The sequence below is a fragment of the Macaca fascicularis genome, chromosome 9, assembly GCF_037993035.2.
Source record: "Macaca fascicularis isolate 582-1 chromosome 9, T2T-MFA8v1.1".
NCBI classification, from domain to species: Eukaryota; Metazoa; Chordata; class Mammalia; order Primates; family Cercopithecidae; genus Macaca; species Macaca fascicularis.
The window spans coordinates 108,353,922-108,377,725 of NC_088383.1; the positions used below are offsets into that span (position 1 = coordinate 108,353,922).

The 23,804-nt window shown below is 44.7% G+C and overlaps 2 protein-coding genes across 4 annotated transcripts in view; one reads left to right on the forward strand and one right to left on the reverse strand.

Annotated features, from left to right (window-relative positions):
* Positions 1-3,755, forward strand: part of CNNM1 (cyclin and CBS domain divalent metal cation transport mediator 1) — a 67,504-nt gene extending 63,749 nt beyond the window's left edge. For both annotated transcript variants that reach the window (XM_005566161.4, XM_005566162.4), the window contains one exon: positions 879-3,755. In XM_005566161.4, coding sequence (XP_005566218.1) covers positions 879-958 — 80 coding nt within the window. In that variant the 3' untranslated portion in view covers positions 959-3,755. The remainder of the gene's footprint in view (positions 1-878) is intronic.
* A 2,526-nt stretch (positions 3,756-6,281) lies between these two features.
* GOT1 (glutamic-oxaloacetic transaminase 1) overlaps positions 6,282-23,804 on the reverse strand; it is a 32,088-nt gene continuing 14,565 nt past the window's right edge. Inside the window, exons 3-9 of one of the 2 annotated variants that reach the window (XM_045361348.2) lie at positions 16,144-16,267; positions 15,554-15,666; positions 15,179-15,283; positions 13,128-13,278; positions 12,873-13,038; positions 11,986-12,128; positions 6,282-7,090 (exon numbers count right to left, since the gene is read on the reverse strand). In XM_045361348.2, coding sequence (XP_045217283.1) covers positions 6,951-7,090; positions 11,986-12,128; positions 12,873-13,038; positions 13,128-13,278; positions 15,179-15,283; positions 15,554-15,666; positions 16,144-16,267 — 942 coding nt within the window. In that variant the 3' untranslated portion in view covers positions 6,282-6,950. Of the gene's footprint in view, positions 7,190-11,985; positions 12,129-12,872; positions 13,039-13,127; positions 13,279-15,178; positions 15,284-15,553; positions 15,667-16,143; positions 16,268-23,804 lie in introns of both variants that reach the window. The other variant, XM_015455846.3, reaches the window with a different exon arrangement.

Below are 23,804 nucleotides of genomic sequence, written 5' to 3' on the forward strand. Positions count from 1 at the left end.
GCCAGCACTGCACCCTTGATAGTTTTGGGATCTGTCCCATTCAGTTGTTTTCCTCTAGGACAGGAGACTGCACACCATGCCCACAGGTCAATTCTGACCTCCCTCCTTTACTGGTTTTTGTAAGTAAGGACTTACTGGATCACAGACAGATCCATTTGTTATCTATGGCAACAATGTCAGAGATAAGTAATTGTGACAGAGACCATATGGCCCACAGGCCTCTAATATTTACTGTCTGGTTCTTTAAAGAATTAGTGTCCAGGAGACTCAATAGAAAGAGAGCAATATCCTCCACACACGGAAGTCAATGGTGGAGAGAACAAGGTGAAGATATGCCTTCCTAAAAACAGACCTGGGAACAGATTGCTCTCTCATCCTTGAGGACAACTATGTAATTATGACCACCTGCCCCACTGCAGAAAGGAGGTTGCTTCAGAGCTAGAGAATGCAGGTCCCTGGAAATAGCTCCCAGCTACAGCCATCAACCCTGATTCATGGGACATCAAAGCCTATGAGATTGGTCCTCTCTGAGGGTGTCTGGCAGTCAGAGGGGCTGGCCCCCAAGGGGCACGGGAGGCATAGGCCTGAGGTGTTACATGGGCTTTACTCAGTCCCCTCCAGGAAATCTCAATTCCAGGCACTAGCCTGGGTTTGTGACTTTTCAGAGATGGCATCTTATGTGAAAAGTACGTCCTAATCTTTCAAGATGTAAATATGCCAATATCAGCACCAGCATACAATGCAGGTTAGTTCTAGCCAAGCTGTCAAGGGCTTTGTCTCCATTTCTGCTTCTGTTTTGAAAATAACTCAGACTGCCAAGCAATTATGAATGTTCCTCCAGTGTTACAGGCTGATACTTGCAACCTGTTTTTTTTCAGGTGGCCGAAAAAGGAAGAGGTCACCAGAAGGAGAGAGAAGCTCTGAGGACAACTCCAATTTAACACCTCTGATCACATGACAGGGCGAAGCCAGCATTCATTGGGTGTGTGAAATTCCAGAGCTTTGAGGGAGAACCCACCCTCCCATCATCTGCTTCCCCCAAGGCCTCCCACAGGTGACAGAACGTTCTGCCTTCCCTTCCATCTCTTCCTCCCTAGCTGTCAGTTTGGCAGATTTTCCCTCATTACCTCCAGTTTGACTCACAACTTTGACATGGCCATAACAGAAGCAGGTACCGCTAATGGAACATGCTAGAAATGGTCTTTTCCACAGCATAGTCTGGGACTGGAGAAGAGATGTCTGACTGCAAGCTGATAATGCCACTCTGGGACCCCTAATGTTCTTCTTTGTTCTTGGGGATCCCCTGATGCCACAGGAGACCTATCATCTTGGAACTCACCATTCTTTCCTCCAGAACAAAATGTTAACTTTCTAATATGTTTCATGCATAGCTTGGCTCAGAAGGTGCCATTGGCAGACAGGCACATGGGAGGCTGCAGTAGGAAGTCTGAAGATTAGTTCAGGGGATGGACCAAGAATTCCCCCCAGAGCTTTAAAGAAGTGGGACTCAGCCATGTTGGCATGTGATTGACATTACAGCACAGAAAACTGTTAGTGACTGGTTTCCTGTTAGATAAGGGTTCCAGAAGCCTGGAGAAATATGTCTCAGCTGGAATGGAAAGAATGTGAGATGGAACCTCAAGTCACTGTTTTTACCAGGGACACATCTGTTTTGGCTCCCAATCAGCAGTCTTCAATAGATCAGTAATTCTGCCCTGGAAGAGAAGGAACAGGATGCAGAGAGACCCCGTTGGGAGCCAGAGATGGAACTTCAGGTCTTAAGTGCAAATCAAAGCAAAAAACAAACAAAACTTACATGGAAAAACTGTAAGTGCTGAAAGCAAGTTTAGCCATGACAAGCCAAAGAGTGCCCAGGTCAGCCAAGAAAGATACATACTCTCATGGGACTTCAGAGTTACACAGGAATGTTGAAGAATCATTCTTCTTTTTCATTCATTTGTCCCTCTCCCACCCCTTACTACACCCTAGCAGACCAGCTGAGTGTACTTTATTCCAAGAAATTACTAGATCTCTGGTGTTTCTCCTGAAGTTGGGGCAGGTGCAATTCCAAGTATAACCACCAGATGGCAGAGTGACCACACAGACCTGCTTCCAAGAATAAGTTCTCAAATGCAACCACAAAACTGGGCGCTGTGGCTCAGGCCTATAATCACAACACTTTGAAAGGCCAAGGCAAGTAGATCACTTAAGTCAGGAGTTTGAGACCAGCCTGGCCATCATGGTGAAACCCCATCTCTACTGGGCATGTAGTCCCAGCTACTTGGGAGGTTGAGGCAGGAGAATCACTTGAACCTGGGAGGCAGAGGTTGCAGTGAGCTGAGATGACACCACTGCACTTCATCTTGGGCAACAGAGCGAGACTCTGTCTCCAAAAAAAAAAAAAAAAGGAAAGAAAGAAAGAAAAAGAAAAGCACCACAGCCAGCCTTAGGGAAAACTTGGAAGTAAGTGAAGTTTGTTTTCAGAATACGTATCTCCCTTTCCAATCTATCTCCTACCCTTTAGATGCTCTCAGTCAGGTACTCATTGAACTCATTGATTGAGTGCTGTCTGCTAAATCTCCAAACCATTCCCAAACCTTTCCCCGTGGTATACCATCCAGCGTCCCTCCCCTTCCTCCAAAACCCTCACTCCCACCTCCCCACACCCATTCAGTCATTCACAGGGAGGAGGGAGACCGAGCATTCCTCTGGGTGATCTGCATCTCAAAGAAAATGCTTACCCACAGAACTCAGGGGTTCTTAACTTGGGGTCCATCACCCCAGGCGGTCCATAGTTGGACTTCAGAGGGTCTATGAAACCCCTAAAACTGTTAGTATTTAATGTATTTATTCTTGTATGTTTTTTCCAGAGCGTTAAAGCTTTCATAAGGTTCTCAAAGGTCTCAGACCTACAAAGAGTTAAAAACAAAAAACAAAACAAACAAACAAAAAAACACTATTTTAAATAGTGTAACTTTCAGCCCAGGGTTTCTATAATGCAGAGTGAAGTGGAAACTGGGCAGTTCGAGACAGGTTTTTAATTATAAGTGGTCTTCTCAAGTGTCCATCAATTGATGGGGAAGGCTGGCACCCACCAAGAAGTGGAAGTCCTCAGAAATTCTTGGCACACCCTACAGTATTGCACAACCAACACCCCCACATAACTTTGTCCCCTCTTCCCAATAACCCAGAGCAGGTGTTGCAGACAGGAGGGCCACAGCATGTGGAAGTAAAGACTTTGGAGCTAGAGACGCCTTTTCCAGCAATGATTATTGACTTCACCACACCCCTTGCCTGGCCTGGCCTGAGGCTCAGCAGTGCATGACTTCTCGTAGATAACTTCACAGCCATCCAGTCCCAACACCTGCTCTTGCCTGGTAGGAATAGGCGAAGTGTCAGCCCTCAGCGTTGGGTACCTAGACCCAAACCAATAAATGGTGAGTTTTGAGCAAGAACCACCATCATGCAGGCTTCCTGCCAGCTGACCACTGGCCCCGGGGGTGCCTGCCTGGCTGGTCTTCATCACCCCTGAGGCCGCCAGACTCAAGCCACTGCTGTTGCATTACACCCATCCCTTTGCAAAATCCCTATGGAGCCTGTCACCACTCCCCTCCCTACACACCCCCACCCCACAAAGATTTTCTTCAGGTTAAAAAAAAAAAATGGTTTAAAAAAAGATTTTAAAATAAAGCATTTATGAAGGCTCAATAAATTGTAAATAATTTTTAAATAAAATGAAAATGCCTTTCCTGGAACGTGGCTGTTTTCCTTGCCCCTGGAATCTTCTGACGTGGCTTCATTTGAGATACAGGTTGAGTGATGCCCACGTGTAATGATCTCACCTGTGGCCCACCTGCATGAAGAGGCATGCCGCTCTGGGCCAGGTGTGAGGCTGCGGTGAGGTCACGGGGAAGCCTTGGCACACTACTTTGGGAGGCCAGATGGTAAGATTTTTCAGGAGTGAATGCCAGAAATGAGAAGTAAAACCCAAACGAGAAGCCAGTGTGCATAAAGACAAGGAAGGAACACTAAGACGACAGTGAGAAGGGCTGGCATTTGCTGAACCCATGTGAGGGTGAGGTGCTGTGCTGGGTGCCGTCCAAATTCAAGGTCTTGGGGGTTAAACCCAGATAAGCCCCTGAGACAGAATGTTGGTCACACTAGCTGGCTTCTGCAGAACCTTCGGAAAGGAGTCCAAGTGGCATGACTCTGGCAGTTTGCAACCAAAGGCTAGGGTACAGAACACAAGAATGAGCCAGGCCTGTTGGTCAGTTTTAAGCCGATGCTGGAGGGAGGGAACAGCCAGGCAGGTGGGAAGGTGTGTTTGGGCATTTAATGCCTGTGTGGAAGGAAGGCTGAAATCTGACACCTACTACTAATTTCTCAAAGCAAACAGGAGGATTAGGGGCCTATGCCAAAACCTCTTAAGGTTCTTCTCAGGAACCTCAGTAGAGGCTATTCATTTCACTAACAGTAATAATAAATGATGGAAACAACTATTCTGCCAAGGGCTTTATGTTCCAAGTATTGTGCCAAGTACCCATTAGCTCATTTCCTTCTCAACCACCCTGTGGAGGAGCGGTTACTGTCTGCGAGGTTACTGTCTTCTTGCTCACGGTTACACACCTGGGAACTGGCAGAGCCTAGAGGTCGGAGTGCCTTGCTCTTGAGTGGGCAAAATTGGTGAAACAATCCCACCTCTGAAGTTCACTGGCATGTCAGAGGCCTGAGGAGTCCTGCTGGCTTCCCAAACTCACAACCCTTCTTCAGGTGAATGCAGTGGGAGCCACACCGACCAACATATCTGTCAGAATAGAAGTAAGAAGGCCAGATCCCCATTGAGATGGGCTTTTTTCAAGTGCTAAAAACATTTGAGCACTTTGGTACTGTCACTTAGGTTTAAAGATGTGTTTATCTTTAATAGTTTTGGCAGCCCCCTAAAGAGAAAATTTTAATTTTCCCTAACAAGAGAAATTAAATACTAATAAGATGGTCAGGTAGGATTGCACTTTGGAAGGCGACATTTTAGTATTTCAGGCTTTTTTTGCCCCCAAAGAACCAATTTTCGTCCCCATGGAGGCAGTATCATCCCCATGGAGAATGAGTGGTTTAAAGTGTTTGGAGAGAATGGCAGATTGACAGAAGGTAGAATCCTTCGACTTCTCTATTGGCTGCCTTCCCTTACTAATGACAAGCATCTTTAAATTGGAAGGAGAACAAAGACTGATTTGTTCAGAAGGCTATGAAGAGATGGGTGGGAGGGCATCTAATCACGTTCACTCATGAACTTCCACCAGCCCAACCACACACTGGCAGAGTGAGTGCCCTCTGAAGGACTCCCGGGGCTCCGGCCAGACAGGGAAGGATCTGGAAACCACATCCTGTGCAGAAACAAAAGTGGTGGGGGAGAGGCGGTTCACATGGAAAAGTGTAAACAAGGAATGACAACTGCTACTTTCAAATACTTGAAAGGTGGTAGATTAGAAATGCCAGTAGATTTACTATCTGTGGTTTAAAGGAAGGAAAGGAGGGGCAAGGGAGTGGGACAAAGATCAAATTCTGGTTGAAGGTAGATGAACTTTCACCATGAGCTAAAGGTAAATGAGCCTCTTTTTTTAATTAAGAGGCTCCACCAGCAGAATGGGATGCCTCACCAGGTATTTAAAGAATCCATCACCACCACCACCACCCCTCCAATTTAAATGGATGAGTCAGAGACATATGGGAGAGACTATGTCACTGGGGGAGAGGCAGGACTTGATGACTTCTAAGACCCCAATCATCCCTCAGGACTGTAGGATTTTCTAACAACCCAGATGAGTCCTAGAAAGTGGCAGATCCTATTAAAATCACAAGAATTAACTTTAAATATTTAAAAACTCCAAATAATAGACCTCTTATGTTAAGTAACATCCAACCCCACCAAATTCTACAAAATGGCCACTTGGAGTGGCCCTTGGACTCTGAAAATTGTGATCTATGTTTCTGTGGTTCTAACTGCTTCAATAAACCAGGAGGGACTCTGACAGCAGGGGACAGGCTGATGTTCTATAATCAACCTAAGTGATGTCATCCCCTCTCACAAGTCCAAGAAGTCCAGTTTCTTAAGTAACATAAGAAGACAGCTGGCCTCCAAATGACAAGCCCGCAAAATCGCCAGGGAGTTATATGGTAGTTCACTGAAGGAAGCTATTCCTTTAGCCACTAGTAAAACCCTCGAAAGCATTCATTTTAAACTGGGGGTCACAACCTATTAATGGTCACAAAATCAAGTCCATGGGTCTTGATCAACATTTTTATTTTACTTTTTTAGGTGAAGTAGAACACAGTAGAATGGCTCAAAAATAGAACGCACTACACACATCACGAGTGAATACTGTTTGGTCAAACTTCTGTTTCAGTTAAATATGTGTGTGTCATGATTAAATATCCTTCTTAACACAGTCGCCCTAAAGAACCAAAGCTTAGGACTAGGGACACAACCATGCAGAAAGAGCAGGCAGACCAGACACTCCGGGTTGAGATGATGAGTTTAATGCCACAGCCGACACCCACATTCACACTTTGGCTCCTTCAGACAACTTGATCTTTGGGACTAGACTTTGTACAGAGTCAAACACCACACAGAAGCACGTGGTTGCCACACGCAATACTCCTGCCTTTTAGCCAGGGGGACAAGATACCTATGTCTCATGATCAAAGTACTCTTTTATTCTTAAATAAAAATTTTAATTTGCTTTGACCTCCCAAGGCTCTAATCCCAGTCTCCAAATTCGTCTCAAGGGATGTTCTCTTCACGTGGGGACGGTTTAAACAGAGGCCGCCTCACCAGAGCAGCCTTTCAGTCCTGCAAGTGTCTCTAATCCATGATATGTACATGTAGGTTTGTGCAGGCAGGGAACACGCATGACAGAGAACTACTTTGGTGGTACTGGACGGGTGGTGTTTCTTCACTGGATTTTGGTGATGGCTTCATGGATGGAGGTGGCCACATAATCTAGATTTTTGGTGGTTAAGCCACTCACGTTGATTCGACCACTTGGCAGCAGGTAGATGTGCTTTTCATTGATCAGATACTCAACCTGCTTGGCTGTTGAAAACCAAAAGGAGACATAATCAGAGCAGAGGGGATCCTTAAAGCAGTGGAGGCTCAGCAATTGTATGGCAATTACAGCTTTCCTTCTTTCCCCTTAACAGAGAGAAGCAAAACAAAAGGCGCTATTTTGACCAACTGACAAACAGAAAAATATACTCACTAGATTCTGGAAAGTACTCTTACTAGTTCACCTTTGAAGCCCCAGAAAATTCAATATGGCTACTACTGATGGGAATTTTAATCTGGGATTGCCTTCCAACCAAGCCTTATACATTTACATCCACCAGGACACCCCTATCAACTAAAAACAACCATCAGATGGACAGCGTTATGAAACGCTGGCTATGAAGTGCTTCCTTTGGTTCTTCCCTAACCTGGACTTAACACTGAGCACCCGTAGCAGCCTCCCTTTGACATTTCATATTTACAGTACACTGGACAAGGCCCCAGGCATGAGGTACCTGATCAATACTGTGTGAATTAACCAACGAGCTGAGAAATGACACAGACCTCTCTGACCTGGCACCATCAGACTTCTGTTCATTTCTCAGCTCTCTCGCAGATGCAGCAGTTTTTCCATGTTTGCAGAAATGTATCACATATGAGTAAGAACAGACTACCTGTACTTCCTTTATACAACAGTCTCTAGAGCAGTTTTGCTATTTGGCAAATCCATTGATAGAATTTTAGTGAATTCGGCTGGGCACAGTGGCTCACGCCTGTGATCCCAGCACTTCGGGAGGCCGAGGTAGATGGATCACCTGAGGTCAGAAGTTCGAGACCAGCTAGGCCAACATGCTGAGACCCAGTCTCTACTAAAAATACAAAAATTAGCTGGGCGTGGTGGCACGTGCCTATGGTCCCAGCTACTCAGGAGGCTGAGGCAGGAGAATTGCTTGAAATCCAACAGGAGGAAGTTGCAGTGAGCCGAGATCACACCCCTGCACTCCAGCCTGGGTGACAGAGTGAGACTCTGTCTCAAAAAATTAAAAAAAAAAAAAAATTAGTGAATTACTGCTTAAGTAATTAGTACTTTTAAGATACCACCAACCTGAGGAAATGGAATAATAATAAAATCATCATAATCAGAGGAGCAAACACTTATGTGCTAGGCAGTGTTCTAAGCACTGCATCTTAGTTCATCCTGATAATAACTGTATCGTGCCCGTCTTATAAATAGGCCATAATGACGTTAAATGGCCTTCCGAGTTCGCACAGCTGGTCAGTGGTGGATGTGGGATTTTCAGGCAGGATTTTAAGTCCAGGCTATACACTGTGACGCTACACTGCCTCTCTATGGAAGTAAAAACTCTGGACCCTGGACTCAGGGCTCTTTGAGGGAAACCAAAACAGTTCACCCCAAAATATACTTTGACATATTTTGAGATGGCTGTTCAGAGGGCCTACATACACAAGTAGCCCTGCAAAGCTGTCTTTTGTGAGAGAGATCTGTATCTGTAGAGAAAATCTGCATGGCTGCAGCTAGACTTTCTCTGAGGACCTCCCTTGTCCAGATCTAGGGGAAATTAACTGAGAGTCTGATGCCTTTAAAGGTCTAAAAGAAATAGACCGTTACCAGCTATTTTCTCTGAGGGCTGCTACCTGTGACTTATCTACATAATATAACAAGACCACCTTTGCTAACCAGGCCTTCTCTTCTCTGTCTGCCACAACCTGTTTTGCCAAGCTCCAAGCTTCCATTCTTTCTGTAACCCCAAGATGATATAAAAGCATCAATCATCTGGCCATTTATTTTAGTTTTATTTTGTAAGACACCTGTGCAAGTTAATAAACTTGCATGCTGGCCAGGCACAGTGGCTCATGCCTGTAATCCAAGTACTTTGGGAGGCCAAGGAGGGAGGATTGCTCAAGCCCAGGAGTTAAAGACCAGCCTGGGCATCATAAGGAGACCCCCGTCTCTACAAAAAAATCTTAAGAATTAGCCGGGCGTGGCGGCACATGCCTGTGGTCCCAGGTACTACAAAGGCTGAGGTGGGTGGATTGCTTGGGCCTGGGAGGTCAAGGCTACAGTAAGCCACGATCGTGCCACTGCACTCCAGCCTGGGCAACAGAGTGAGACTCTGTCTCAAAAATAAATAAATAAATTTGTATGACTTTTCTCCTATTAATCTGCCTTTTGTCAGCTGATTTCCAGCAAACTTTCAGAGGGCAAAGGGTAAGTTTTCCCTTGACCCCTCCAAACAAACAAACAAAGCAAGCTTCAGAAGTGGTTTACCTGTGTGAACTGGTCACCCAAGGCGATAGAGCCTCAAGCCAGCACAGCCCCGGGTGCACCACTGTTTCTAAAAACCTGTGCCCTGAGGCAGTGAGTAACGGCTCCTACGCTGGTTTTTGGTTTTGTTTTAGTAAAAATGAGGCCTTTCTACTTTTTCAGAGAAGGGAGTGTCAGAGTTTGAGAAGCCAGTAAAAGTTATGGACTCTTTCCCTAGAGTAGGGCCAAAATACACATACACAATTTTTTAAACATCATTTCAGGGGCTTCACAGTTCTCCTAAAAGTACATCCAGGGACTCCCGGTTAAAAGCCCCATTCTGACAGAAAAAAGATAACAAAGGAAGTATTGTAATGTGAGAATTGTAGAAACTAGATGGCGAGTGTATGGGAGTTCACTGTACAATTCCTCCAACTTTTCTGTATGTTTAAAACTTTTCCGGCCAGGTGCAGTAGCTCACGCTTGTAATCCCAGCACCTTGGAAGACCGAGGCAGGCAGATCACTTGAGCTCAGGAGTTTGAGATCAGCCTAAGCAATACGGTGAAACCCCGTTTCTACAAAAAAATTAGATGGGCATGGTAGTCCATGCCTGTGGTCCCAGCCACTCAGAGGCTGAGGTGGAAAGATCACCTGAGCCCAGGGGGTGGAAGTTGCAATGACTCGAGATTGCACCACTGCACTCTACCTTGGGTGACAGAGCGAGACCCTGTCTCAAAAAAAAAAAAAAAAGGCCGGGCATGGTGGCTCATGCCTATAATCCCAGCACTTTGGGAGGCGGGGCAGGTGGATCACTTTGAGGTTAAGAGTTTGAGACCAGCCTGGTCAACATGGTGAAACCCTGTCTCTACGAAAAATACAAAAATTAGCCAGGTGTGGTGGCTTATGCCTGTAGTCCCAGCTACTTGAGAGGCTGAGGCAGGAGAATCGCTTGAATCCAGGAGGTGGAGGTTGCAGTGAGCCAAGATTGTGCCACTACACTCCAGTCTGAGCAACAGAGCAAGACTCTGTCTCAAAAAGAAAAAAAAAAAAAGTTGGGAGGAAAACAAAACCCCTGTTTTTAGTAAGGGCAAATGATGTCAAGTGCTAAAAATACAACTTTTGTGTTATAAGCACAGTTCTATTCTCATCATTTTCCCAATTCATAATATTAATAAAACTAATTTCCTCCTGTGGATAATGGGAAGATATGGATATTTTATAGGGAGACATTCCCATATTGTGAGCTTTTAGACTATTACTACTAAAGATTATTAATCTGTTACTTATAATATTTTTACAATTGTGAGTGAATTAATTCTCCGTTCCACAGTCAAGAGGACATCTACAGCTAACTGAGCTATTTCTTTACTTTCTTAGGTAGCTTCATTTTACCCCAAAGTATTTTGAGGGGTCCACAATACAAGCTCTATTAACTTTCATTTATATTTATTTCCTTTGGATTTTTCTGAGAGCACTTCACGCTGGCACTGTGATGGCCCCAGTTAAATACCTCCCCACGGCCTCTGCTGTTATACCTACAAACCAAGCCAGCCACACATCCCTCCCTAGAGTCACTGGGACACACAGGTGAGTGGCCACATCTGCACTGTGGGAATTACTAAAGAAATGATGCCTGTAATCTCAGCTACTTGGGAGGCTGACGCAGGAGAATCGCCTGAATTCGGGAGGTGGAGGTTGCAGTGAGTCGAGATCACACCACTGCACTCCAGCTTGGGCAACAGAGCAAGATTCCATCTCAAAAAAAAAGAAGAAGAAATGCCTCTTCTGTCATCAGATGGGACTGCAGATGGCAGATGTGCCCTACTGACAACCGACCAAGATCACGCATGACCGCCTACTAGATTTTCAATCAGCTTTAATTCCAACCACCAATCTAGGTTCTTTTTTTTGTTTTGTTTTGAGACAGAGTCAAGCTCTGTCACCCAGGCTGGAGTGCAGTGGCGTGGTGTCAGCTCACTGCAAGCTCCGCCTCCCGGGTTCACACCATTCTCCTGCCTCAGCCTCCCGAGTAGCTGGGACTACAGGCACCCGCTACCATGCCCAGCTAATTTTTTTGTATTTTTAGTAGAGACAGGGTTTCACCATGTTGGCCAGGATGGTCTTGATCTCCCGAACTCGTGATCTGCCTGCCTTGGCCTCCCAAACTGCTGGGATTACAGGTGTGAGCCACTGCGCCCAGCCCAATCTAGGTTCTTGTTTATGAAATGCAGAGATAACTTTGTAACCCCTTTTTGAGGATAATACCTAGAAATAGGAAAGATCTGTTAAGAAATCAGGTCTCTGAATAATCATACATATTTATATTCAGGATTAAGGCAAACCCAAAATGTACCTGAGCATTTATAAGAACCTTTCATAAATTAAGGCTCCCAGCTACCAATCCTGTTACCTACTGGCTGGCTCTGAGCCACTTCCCAGCCCACAAAAATGGAAATATCTTGGCTGTGGGTCAGCAGGGCAGACCACAATACTCTTCTGAGACCCAAAGAGTTTACGAGACCGTGGGACACCGTAAGAAAACCTAACTTGTCTTGGTCCAAAGCAACGGCTACCCAATTAGGCAAAGGCTGTGAAGGTGAGCTCAAGGCCAGCGACTGAAAGGAATGTTGTGTGTCTACATGCACACATGTGCTGGAGGTGGTGGGGGCCACTTACGGTTCAACCCAGTGTAGCTGAACATGCCAATTTGATCAGTGATGTGGTTCCAGGTCCCAGGGGTTTTGAGGGCTTCTAGTCGTGCCCTGAGTTCAGATCTCATGGTCAGAATCCGGTCAGCCATTGTCTTCACATTACCTTTCCTGAAGCATGGACAGTGACATAAATACCAATCCAGACAGGAAAGATGGTACCCGAAAACACACAGGTTTAAAAACCGTAATTTAAATGACAGCCGACAATGGGATCATAACCTGCCTATTATGGCATGTGGATGTCTGGATGGGTGGATGAACATACCAGAGAGAGAGACACTTAGAGGGAAGAAGGAAAGGACTACATTTCCTAGTGAGTCTAGTGCTGGTCTTGGGTATACTGGCCATAATACACTCACGTTTCAACTCAGGCTTCACCGAGGTGCTGCTATAGATATTAATGGGGTAATATGTTTCATCAGGACTTATTAAATAGAGATTGCAGATGTAGCTACTATATAAAATTACTGTTCTAAAATAAGATAAAGTGTAGGTAAGTTACAGATAAAAACCAAGAGCTCCCAAACTGTTAAACTGCCTAGAGGCTGGGTATTCTATTCTGTTGGGAATGCCTTCCTGGGTTTTCAAACTTTATGGGGAGGAAGACTGGGTGGAGGGGAAATTGGGGAAAACTACCATTCACCGAGTGCCCCCTCCTCTCTTCCAGGTGTTGTGTTATGCACATGTGAGGTAGGTATCAGCCCGTTTTACAAATATCTGAGAGTGAAAGAAGTTAACGTAATTTGATCCTGCTTCTGCCAAAATGAAAGGAAGAGACCCAGTTAAAGGTACTGGGACAATTACTGCTCTGCACTCTCCACCCCCTGGCGCACCAAACTGGGAGCCCCTTACCATTCCTCAAAGAGCTCAGGGTTAGAGAGAGTGTCGGCCACGATTCGTGCTCCCTGGGCGGGGGGATTGGACCAAGTAATCCGCACAATCTTCTCCATCTGGGAAAGGACTCGCAGGATGCTCTCAGGTTCTTTTCCAACCACAGTCAGATTCCCAACTCTCTCATCTAAAGAGAGGGAACACAATCAGCTGTGGCTGCCGAAGCGGGGAGTGATGCGGGGAGATGGGGCTGTAACTCCTCGGGAGAGCACTCACTGTAGAGCCCGAAGTTCTTGGAGAAGGACTGGGCACAGAAGAACTCGAAGCCTTCAGACACAAAATAGCGAATGGCCCAGGCATCTCTCTCTAGGTTTCCAGATGCAAAGCCCTGATAGGCTGAGTCAAAGAAGGGGAACAGAAACCGGTGCTGCAGGGAAGGAAAGTGAGTCAAGGCAGGAAATCCTTCTGGCACCAACCTCAGACACCAGCCTTCCTTCTCCAGCTGATGCCTGGAGGGAATTTCAAACGTTGTCCATTTCTCCTATTTCTTGACTATATGCACCCAAACACCACTTTACATCCATTTCTCTCTACAACCAGCAAGTGCAACCTTTTCCGTAAACTTTACTTTTTAAAAGTACATTGTCCTAGAGTATCCCAATTCAGCTTAAACAGGGCTTACTTCTGATGCAAGGAGGCAGTGTCCTACGTTGTGGATTCTCCTCCGTAAATTTCTGGCGTGAGAGCCTTAGTCAAGTGTAGGCTTGGTATCCCCAGGGCTCCTCACAACCCCAAGGCTATTCTACTAGGTACTCAAGAGGAAGGGAACAGAGTAGCCTCCATTCTTGTCACTCATCTCCTCAAAGAGCTCTCCACAGGGAACCTGCTTCTACAGCTGGGCTCTCTGAGTGGACACCGCTTCCCTCCCTAGAACTGTCCAAGCCTTTGGTTATACTTTGATTCCCATCTCTTAGGTGTATCTTGATTAGGCGGGACTGGGAGGTGTCTGGACTCCTAGCCCAGGATGACTCCTCTACAGCTCATCCCCCACATCCTGGCACCCCCCAAGTCCTATCAGTCCTGTCTCTTCAGAGCTCCCAAATCCTTTTGCATCTCAGTGTCCCCACTGCTACCTACTTCATCCAGGTCACCATCAACTCCTACCTGGGCTATGGCAACGGTCTCCTAACTGCTCCCACAGCCTGTTTAGTCTTGCCTCTCTCTGATCCATTCCCCGCTGTGACATCAGGGTGACCTTAAGATCATGCACATCTGATCATGTCACTCCCCGACATCCAAGATTTCAGTGGTTCCCCATTGCCCTGAGAATAAAGTCTAAGCCTCAGTACAGAGGCCGCCCCTATTCACTCTAGCCTCATCTCTCACACTCCCCATGATCTCTGCCTGGGGCTTCTGACTATGCTCTGCCCTCTGCAGAGTACATCCCTTCCCTGTCAACGCCTCTCTGCTGATGCCTTCTTAACTCTTCCCCATCCTACAGGACTCAACATGGAAACCACTTCTTCCAGGAAGGTTCCTGCCACCAACCCCCAACTCCCACATATACACTGCCCAAAGTCTGCACTATGTACCCCATATAACACTATCAACACAGCTATCTCACAGTATCGCAGCTGCCTTAGTACTCGTCCATCTCCACAAACAGGCTGTCTGTCTGTGAGGGTAGGGACTGCATCTGCTCCGTTCAATACTGTATTCCCACAGTGCCCAATACACAGCAGTTCCTCAGTAAGTATTCTACAGACTCGTTAACGAAGAATAGACACACTTTCAGCTAGGAATTCCCACCTAGAAATTACGCCAAAGAAATCATAAAGGGAAGTTTTGTTATGTAATTGTTCATCAGATCAAGTAATCTGAAGTAAACCTAAATATTCATCAGATGATTTACCCCATCCCTCATATGACACATCCATGAAAGGAATATAATATAGCTATGAAAAATGATGCTGCAAAATATTCAATGACGTGTATATAAAGAAGTGAAAATGAAAAACAAATTGTGTTGCAAAAAACAGTACAGACAAAATGATCTCATCTTTGTAAAACATATATATATAAAACTAGACACACACATACACACACACACACACACACACACACACACACAGAGTCTGACATTCCATCTACCAAAACATTAACAGTGTCTTTCTTTAGGTAATAAAATTTACAGTTAATACTTATTTTTTCTTTGGACTTTTCCCATTTTCCTAATTCCTCAGCAAACAGCAAACAGGTATTACTTCTGAATACATTAAATAAGAAAACATACTATTTTTTAAGAGATGCTCAGAAGAGGCAGTTACCTTCATGACAGAAGCAATCTGCTTCCACTGCTCCGGAGTTGGGTCGGTCCCAGTTGGGTTGTGTGCACAGGCATGGAGGACAATGATGGAGAACTCAGGAGCGTTCTGAGGAGAAGGAAGCTATGTCAGCTCTGACACTGACGGCAATACTGGGAGACAGCAGCAGATCAGTCAGTGATGGAGGGCAAAGGGCAATCATATTCTTGTCACTCTTTCATGTCTCTTTTGTGCCCTCTCTCTTATGTGCTATGTCAGAAACCACCATCTGGTGTGGGGAAGGTGTCTCAGACCCCTTCACTTAGCAACTGGTCCAAAGACTTTGCCTGCTATTCCTGACACCATGCAATTCTCTACTTTTTCCTCTAAATCACCCACCTCCAGATCATTCAGGAAGCCCTGGAGGTCCAGTCCTCTCTTCTCTGCATCCCAGTAGCGATAGGACCGAATGTCTTTAAAACCAGCAGCGGAAAATACAGCATTGTGATTCTCTGCATGCAAAGGAGTAAAAAGTTAAGCACTTTTACAAACACTAGGAGGCATGAGTGGAAAGGATGCAAGTCAGCTTCCAGGGCCCTCCCAGGCTCAGTGTCCACTGGGCATCATCCAGGCTGGGGGTTAAGATGTAGAGGAATGACTGTAACCAAGAACAAGTTCAACCAGTCACATTAATGCCAGACTTATATTCTACTACAATGATACTTCCTGCATCTACATTCTATGCCTCCTCTGGGGAGTTTCAACATAGCCTTGGTAGATACAAGTCTACCAAGAGTCTTGAGAAAGAGTATTCTTAACTTGATTTTGAGCAGCAGGTTTCTCATGCACTGCCATAACCCACTGTTCAAACCATTCCCAATGGTCAGTTGTTCCAGGGCTGGATTACATTTTCTGTGTAACCAGGGAGAGTCATGAGGATAATTCTCTCTGGTTTCTGTTTTTCCTCTCACTTCAGCTGAAAAACTCACCCCAGGTTGGTGAGGACACATAGACGGGTGTGTTCTTGTTGTTTGTTCCATTGTACCAGCGCGCTAAGAAATCAGCCCCAATTCGAAGTGCACCCGTTCCCCCCAAAGACTGCACACCTCCTACCTGAAAGAGAAGAAATAGGGTCACACGCTGATAATGGTAAGGTTAGATAATATTTATAAAAATAAGGTAATAATGAGTACTTACTCTGTGCCTGTTCTGTGCTAAGCCTTTTAATCATATTATCTCATCAAAACCTTACAACAACTACATAAAAAAGGTACTATGATTTGCCCATGTTTACAACTGAGGAAACTGAGGCTGAGAGAGGTAAAGAACCTTGCTCAAAGTTACCAGCTACTGAGCAGGAGTGCCAGTCTTCAACCCAGGAGGTCTGACACTAGAAGAAGCTTCCTTTCTGAACACAGAGGTAGAGGACACACCAAGGCCACAGTGTGTGTGTGTGTGTGTGTGTGCGCGCGCGTGTATGCATGCACATGCCTTAGATGGCAAACCTATCTCTTCAGCACTCATCCTAAGATCAAACTTACCCTCTAGCATAAGCCTCTAAAACAGTGTTCCTAACTTGTCATTGACATCAATCTGTACTACTCCTCATCTCTAGAATTCAGGCTTATTAATCCTTAGAAGTACATTCTAACAAAACAGAGGTGATGCATGAATACTACTTTCCTCTCCTTGGCTTCCTCTCTCTCTCTTTTTTTTTTTTTTTTTTTTCTTTTTGAGACAGAGTCTCATTCTGTTGCCCAGGCTGGAGTGCAGTGGCATGGTCTCAGCTCACTGCAACCTCCGCCTCCCAGGTTCAAGTGATTCTCCTACCTCAACCTTCTGAGTAGCTGGGACTACAGGTGCCCGCCACCATGCCTGGCTAATTTTTTGTATATTTAGTGGAGACGGGATTTCATCATTTTGGCCAGGCTGGTCTCGAACTCCTGACCTTGTGATCCACCTGCCTTGGCCTCTCAAACTGCTGGGATTACAGGTGTGAGCCACTGCACCTGGCCGGCTTCCTCTCATCTTAAAGTGACCTAACATAGGCAACAATAAAAGTCATATTTTATCTTTTTTTTATTTATTTATTTTACTTTAAGTTCTGGGACACATGTGCAGAATGTGCAGGTTTGTTATATAGGTATACATGTGTCATGGTGGTTTGTTGCACCCATCAACCCGTCATCTAGGTTTTAAGCCCCGCATGCATTAGGTATTTGTCCTAATGCTCTCCCTCCCCTTGCCAACCAACCACTGACAGGCCCTGGTGTGTGATGTTCCCCTCCCTGTATCCACGTGTTCTCATTGTTCAGCTCCCACTTATAAGTGAGAAGATGTGGTGTTTGGTTTCCTATTCCTATATTTTATCATTTACAAAATGCTTTCACGTACATTCAATGCCCACATGCCCTCAAAAGTCAAGTCTATATCCCCTGACACATGAGGAACTGATTCAGAGACGTGTTTTCCCAAAGGATACACAGCTGTGAGTGGCACAGCTCAGCACAAATCCAGGTTTTCCATTCTAGACCAAGTCACTACATTCTAATGATGTAGTTATTAGAATAGATCTTTGCCTATAGATCTTTGACTTTGCCTCTTCAAAATTCTAATTAGGTTTCAGCATAAGTCAGCAGAAAAATGTCATAAACCACGTTGCCCAATTTACCTCAAGGATTGAAGAGAAAAGAAGAAAAAGATCACATGAAAAAGTATATCTAGCCAGATGCAGTGGCTCACGCCTGTGATCCCAGTACTTTGGGAGGCCAAGGCAGGTGGATCACTTGAGCCCAGGAGTTTGAGATCCAGCCTGGCCAACACGGTGAAACCCTGTTGCTGCTAAAATTACAAAAAAATTAGCCAGGCATGGTGGCACACACCTGTAATCCCAGCTACTCGGGAGGCTGACACACGAGAATCATTTGAACCTGGGAGGTAGAGGTTGCAGTAAGCCAAGATCGCACCACTGCCCTCCAGCCTGGGCAACACGGCGAGACTCTGTCTCAAATAAATAAATAAATACAAGGAGGGACACACACCAATCTTCTAACAGTGGCAACCTCTGGAGAGGGGTCCAAGGATGTAGTGGTTGAAAGGGACTTTGGCCTAATCTGTAAGTCGTTTTTTTAAAAATAAGATGAATGTATTCATGTATTAGTCATAAAATTTTACAACAATTTAAAACATCTATTTAGATGTATGAGATTTACTATTAAATAATCCAGCTTTGGTGGAGGGCAGGGAGGCAGGGAGGCAGGGAGTGGGGTAGAGGGAAATATACAGGATTGAACCTATACAGATAATTGTCGAAGCTAGGTGATGGATACATTCCTCATACTAGCAGGGATTCATTCTTCATACTGTTTTCTCTACTTTCATATAGATTTGAAATTTTCCATAATAAAAAGGTTTTTTTTGTTGTTGCTTTTTGTTTTATGAGAGAGTCTCGCTCTGTTGCCCAGGCTGGACTGCAGAGGTGCGATCTCGGCTTACTGCAACCTCTGCCTCCTGGATTCAAGTGATTCTCCTGCCTCAGCCTCCTGAGTAGCTGGGATTACAGACATGCGCCACCACACCCAAAAAAACCTGGCTAATTTTTGTATTTTTAGTAGAGATGGGGTTTCACCATGTTGGTCAGGCTGGTCTCGAACTCCTGACCTGGTGATCCGCCTGCCTCGGCCTCCCAAAGTGCTGGGATTACAGGTGTGAGCCACCACACCTGGCCAATAAAAAGGTTTTAAAACTCTTCTTAGAGAAGAAAAGCTTCCTAAATCTTTTTAAGAACCTAACATAACATTGATGCTAAAAGACAACAAAAGGGAAAAAAGTAGAATGAGAGACCTAGCTCGTATCTTGATACTAACTTCCCAAGTAAACACTAATGAACAGTATTAATCCAGCAGTACATTCAAATTACCCCCTTGATTGAGAGTCATCCCATGAATGGATTATAAGAGACATAAAACCTGCCATGCTGCTAGATAGAGAAAACCCAAATGATCATCACAACAGATAAGAAAAGCTTGGCTATTCCTGAGATAAATGCTTAGTAATATAGGAAACAGTGGATATTCCCTGAAAATGACTGAAAAAAATTCATTCAACCCATAAGTCAGCTTAAAAACAATAAATCGTTTAGCAGAAACCCCATTTAAGCCAGGAACAAGGCAATGATACCAATTATAGGCACTATTATGCACCAATGTTCTGTTTGTATTTATAGGTGTGAGCATCTGTGAAAGAATACTATCTGAAATATGAAACATAAGCAAAGTTGACACTCAAGGGGATGCAGAAGTAAACACAGCTGTACATTACAGAGAGGAGCGAAGGCAGTGCACTGGGGTGAAAATGCTCAGTGTATGTCAGATTTGGTGGGCTAACTTCTCTGTTCTTTACAGTGATCTTTACTGAGCACTCATCCCTTGCTATTACTTTAAAAGTTTTGCCCCCACATTGTGGCTTACCTGAATTCTTTATGCAAATTGCTACCAAGATGATACAACACAAATGTGCATTTATTTTTTATAGGTTTGTCATCCAGCTAAGTTGAATGTCAATTTCATACATGACTTCACATTTCAGATACCTAAGACACTCTGGAGTGCTAATACTTCCTAAGCATATGAGCAAGACTTCCCTTGAACATGGTTTTAACTTCTGGAAACATGACAGACACCAGTGGAAACATTTCCAGGCATAATTTTTCATTTCCTGTGCCCAACTTTTAACTCCACCCTTTCTCTCCCACTACAGAAAGCCAATTCATTTTTTCAAAAAGTCAGAATACTTTAAAAATGTGCTTAGACAGGAGGGCGGAGCAAGAGGGCCGAATAGGAACAGCTCCAGTCTCCAACTCCCAGCGCGAGCGACACAGAAGACCGGTGATTTCTGCATTTTCAACTGAGGTACTGGGTTCATCTCACTGGGGAGTGCCGGACGATCGGTGCTGGTCAGCTGCTGCAGCCCGACCAGCGAGAGCTGAAGCAGGGCGAGGCATTGCCTCACCTGGGTAGCGCAAGGGGGAAGGGAATCCCTTTTCCTAGCCAGGGGAACTGAGACACACAACACCTGGAAAATCGGGTAACTCCCACCCCAATACTGCGCTTTAAGCAAACAGGCACACCAGGAGATCATATCCCACACCTGGCCGGGAGGGTCCCACACCCACGGAGCCTCCCTCATTGCTAGCACAGCAGTCTGTCATCTACCGGCAAGGCAGCAGCGAGGCTGGGGGACGGGCGCCCGCCATTGCTGAGGCTTAAGTAGGTAAACAAAGCTGCTGGGAAGCTCGAACTGGGTGGAGCTCATAGCAGCTCAAGGAAACCTGCCTGTCTCTGTAGACTCCACCTCTGGGGACAGGGCAATAACAAACATAGCCGAAACCTCTGCAGACGCAAACGACTCTGTCTGACAGCTTTGAAGAGAGCAGTGGATCTCCCAACACGGAGGTTGAGATCTGAGAAGGGACAGACTCCCTGCTCAAGTGGGTCCCTGACCCCTGAGTAGCCTAACTGGGAGACATCCCCCACTAGGGGCAGTCTGACACCCCACACCTCACAGGGTGGAGTACACCCCTGAGAGGAAGCTTCCAAAGCAAGAATCAGACAGGTACACTCGCTGTTCAGAAATATTCTATCTTCTGCAGCCTCTGCTGCTGATACCCAGGCAAACAGGGTCTGGAGTGGACCTCAAGCAATCTCCAACAGACCTACAGCTGAGGGTCCTGACTGTTAGAAGGAAAACTATCAAACAGGAAGGACACCTACACCAAAACCCCATCAGTACATCACCATCATCAAAGACCAGAGGCAGATAAAACCACAAAGATGGGGAAAAAGCAGGGCAGAAAAGCTGGAAATTCAAAAAATAAGAGCGCATCTCCCCCGGCAAAGGAGCGCAGCTCATCGCCAGCAACGGATCAAAGCTGGACGGAGAATTACTTTGACGAGATGAGGGAAGAAGGCTTCAGTCCATCAAATTTCTCAGAGCTAAAGGAGGAATTACGTACCCAGCGCAAAGAAACTAAAAATCTTGAAAAAAAAAGTGGAAGAATTGATGGCTAGAGTAATTAATGCAGAGAAGGTCATAAACGAAATGAAAGAGATGAAAACCATGACACGAGAAATACGTGACAAATGCACAAGCTTCAGTAACCGACTCGATCAACTGGAAGAAAGAGTATCTGCGATTGAGGATCAAATGAATGAAATGAAGCGAGAAGAGAAACCAAAAGAAAAAAGAAGAAAAAGAAATGAACAAAGCCTGCAAGAAGTATGGGATTATGTAAAAAGACCAAATCTACGTCTGATTGGGGTGCCTGAAAGTGAGGGGGAAAATGGAACCAAGTTGGAAAACACTCTTCAGGATATCATCCAGGAGAACTTCCCCAACCTAGTAGGGCAGGCCAACATTCAAATCCAGGAAATACAGAGAACGCCACAAAGATACTCCTCGAGAAGAGCAACTCCAAGACACGTAATTGCCAGATTCACCAAAGGTGAAATGAAGGAAAAAATCTTAAGGGCAGCCAGAGAGAAAGGTCGAGTTACCCACAAAGGGAAGCCCATCAGACTAACAGCAGATCTCTCGGCAGAAACTCTCCAAGCCAGAAGAGAGTGGGGGCCAATATTCAACATTCTTAAAGAAAAGAATTTTAAACCCAGAATTTCATATCCAGCCAAACTAAGTTTCATAAGTGAAGGAGAAATAAAATCCTTTACAGATAAGCAAATGCTTAGAGATTTTGTCACCACTAGGCCTGCCTTCCAAGAGACCCTGAAGGAAGCACTAAACATGGAAAGGAACAACCGGTACCAGCCATTGCAAAAACATGCCAAAATGTAAAGACCATCGAGGCTAGGAAGAAACTGCATCAACTAACGAGCAAAATAACCAGTTAATATCATAATGGCAGGATCAAGTTCACACATAACAATCTTAACCTTAAATGTAAATGGACTAAATGCTCCAATTAAAAGACACAGACTGGCAAACTGGATAAAGAGTCAAGACCCATCAGTCTGCTGTATTCAGGAGACCCATCTCACACACAGAGACATACATAGGCTCAAAATAAAGGGATGGAGGAAGATTTACCAAGCAAATGGAGAACAAAAAAAAGTGGGGGTTGCAATACTAGTCTCTGATAAAACAGACTTTAAACCATCAAAGATCAAAAGAGACAAAGAAGGCCATTACATAATGGTAAAGGGATCAATTCAACAGGAAGAGCTAACTATCCTAAATATATATGCACCCAATACAGGAGCACCCAGATTCATAAAGCAAGTCCTTAGAGACTTACAAAGAGACTTAGACTCCCATACAATAATAATGGGAGACTTCAGCACTCCACTGTCAACATTAGACAGATCAACGAGACAGAAAGTTAACAAGGATATCCAGGAATTGAACTCATCTCTGCAGCAAGCAGACCTAATAGACATCTATAGAACTCTCCACCCCAAATCAACAGAATATACATTCTTCTCAGCACCACATCGTACTTACTCCAAAATCGACCACATAATTGGAAGTAAAGCACTCCTCAGCAAATGTACAAGAACAGAAATTATAACAAACTGTCTCTCAGACCACAGTGCAATCAAACTAGATCTCAGGACTAAGAAACTCAATCAAAACCGCTCAACTACATGGAAACTGAACAACCTGCTCCTGAATGATTACTGGGTACATAACGAAATGAAGGCAGAAATAAAGATGTTCTTTGAAACCAATGAGAACAAAGATACAACATACCAGAATCTCTGGGACACATTTAAAGCAGTGTGTAGAGGGAAATTTATAGCACTAAATGCCCACAAGAGAAAGCAGGAAAGATCTAAAATTGACACTCTAACATCACAATTAAAAGAACTAGAGAAGCAAGAGCAAACACATTCGAAAGCTAGCAGAAGGCTAGAAATAACTAAGAGCAGAACTGAAGGAGATAGAGACACAAAAAACTCTCCAAAAAATCAATGAATCCAGGAGTTGGTTTTTTGAAAAGATCAACAAAATTGACAGACCACTAGCAAGACTAATAAAGAAGAAAAGAGAGAAGAATCAAATCGACGCAATTAAAAATGATAAAGGGGATATCACCACCGACCCCACAGAAATACAAACTACCATCAGAGAATACTATAAACACCTCTACGCAAATAAACTGGAAAATCTAGAAGAAATGGATAATTTCCTGGACACTTACACTCTTCCAAGACTAAACCAGGAAGAAGTTGAATCCCTGAATAGACCAATAGCAGGCTCTGAAATTGAGGCAATAATTAATAGCCTACCAACCAAAAAAAGTCCAGGACCAGATGGATTCACAGCTGAATTCTACCAGAGGTACAAGGAGGAGTTCGTACCATTCCTTCTGAAACTATTCCAATCAATAGAAAAAGAGGGAATCCTCCCTAACTCATTTTATGAGGCCAACATCATCCTGATACCAAAGCCTGGCAGAGACACAACAAAAAAAGAGAATTTTAGACCAATATCCCTGATGAACATCGATGCAAAAATCCTCAATAAAATACTGGCAAACCGGATTCAGCAACACATCAAAAAGCTTATCCACCATGATCAAGTGGGCTTCATCCCTGGGATGCAAGGCTGGTTCAACATTCGCAAATCAATAAAC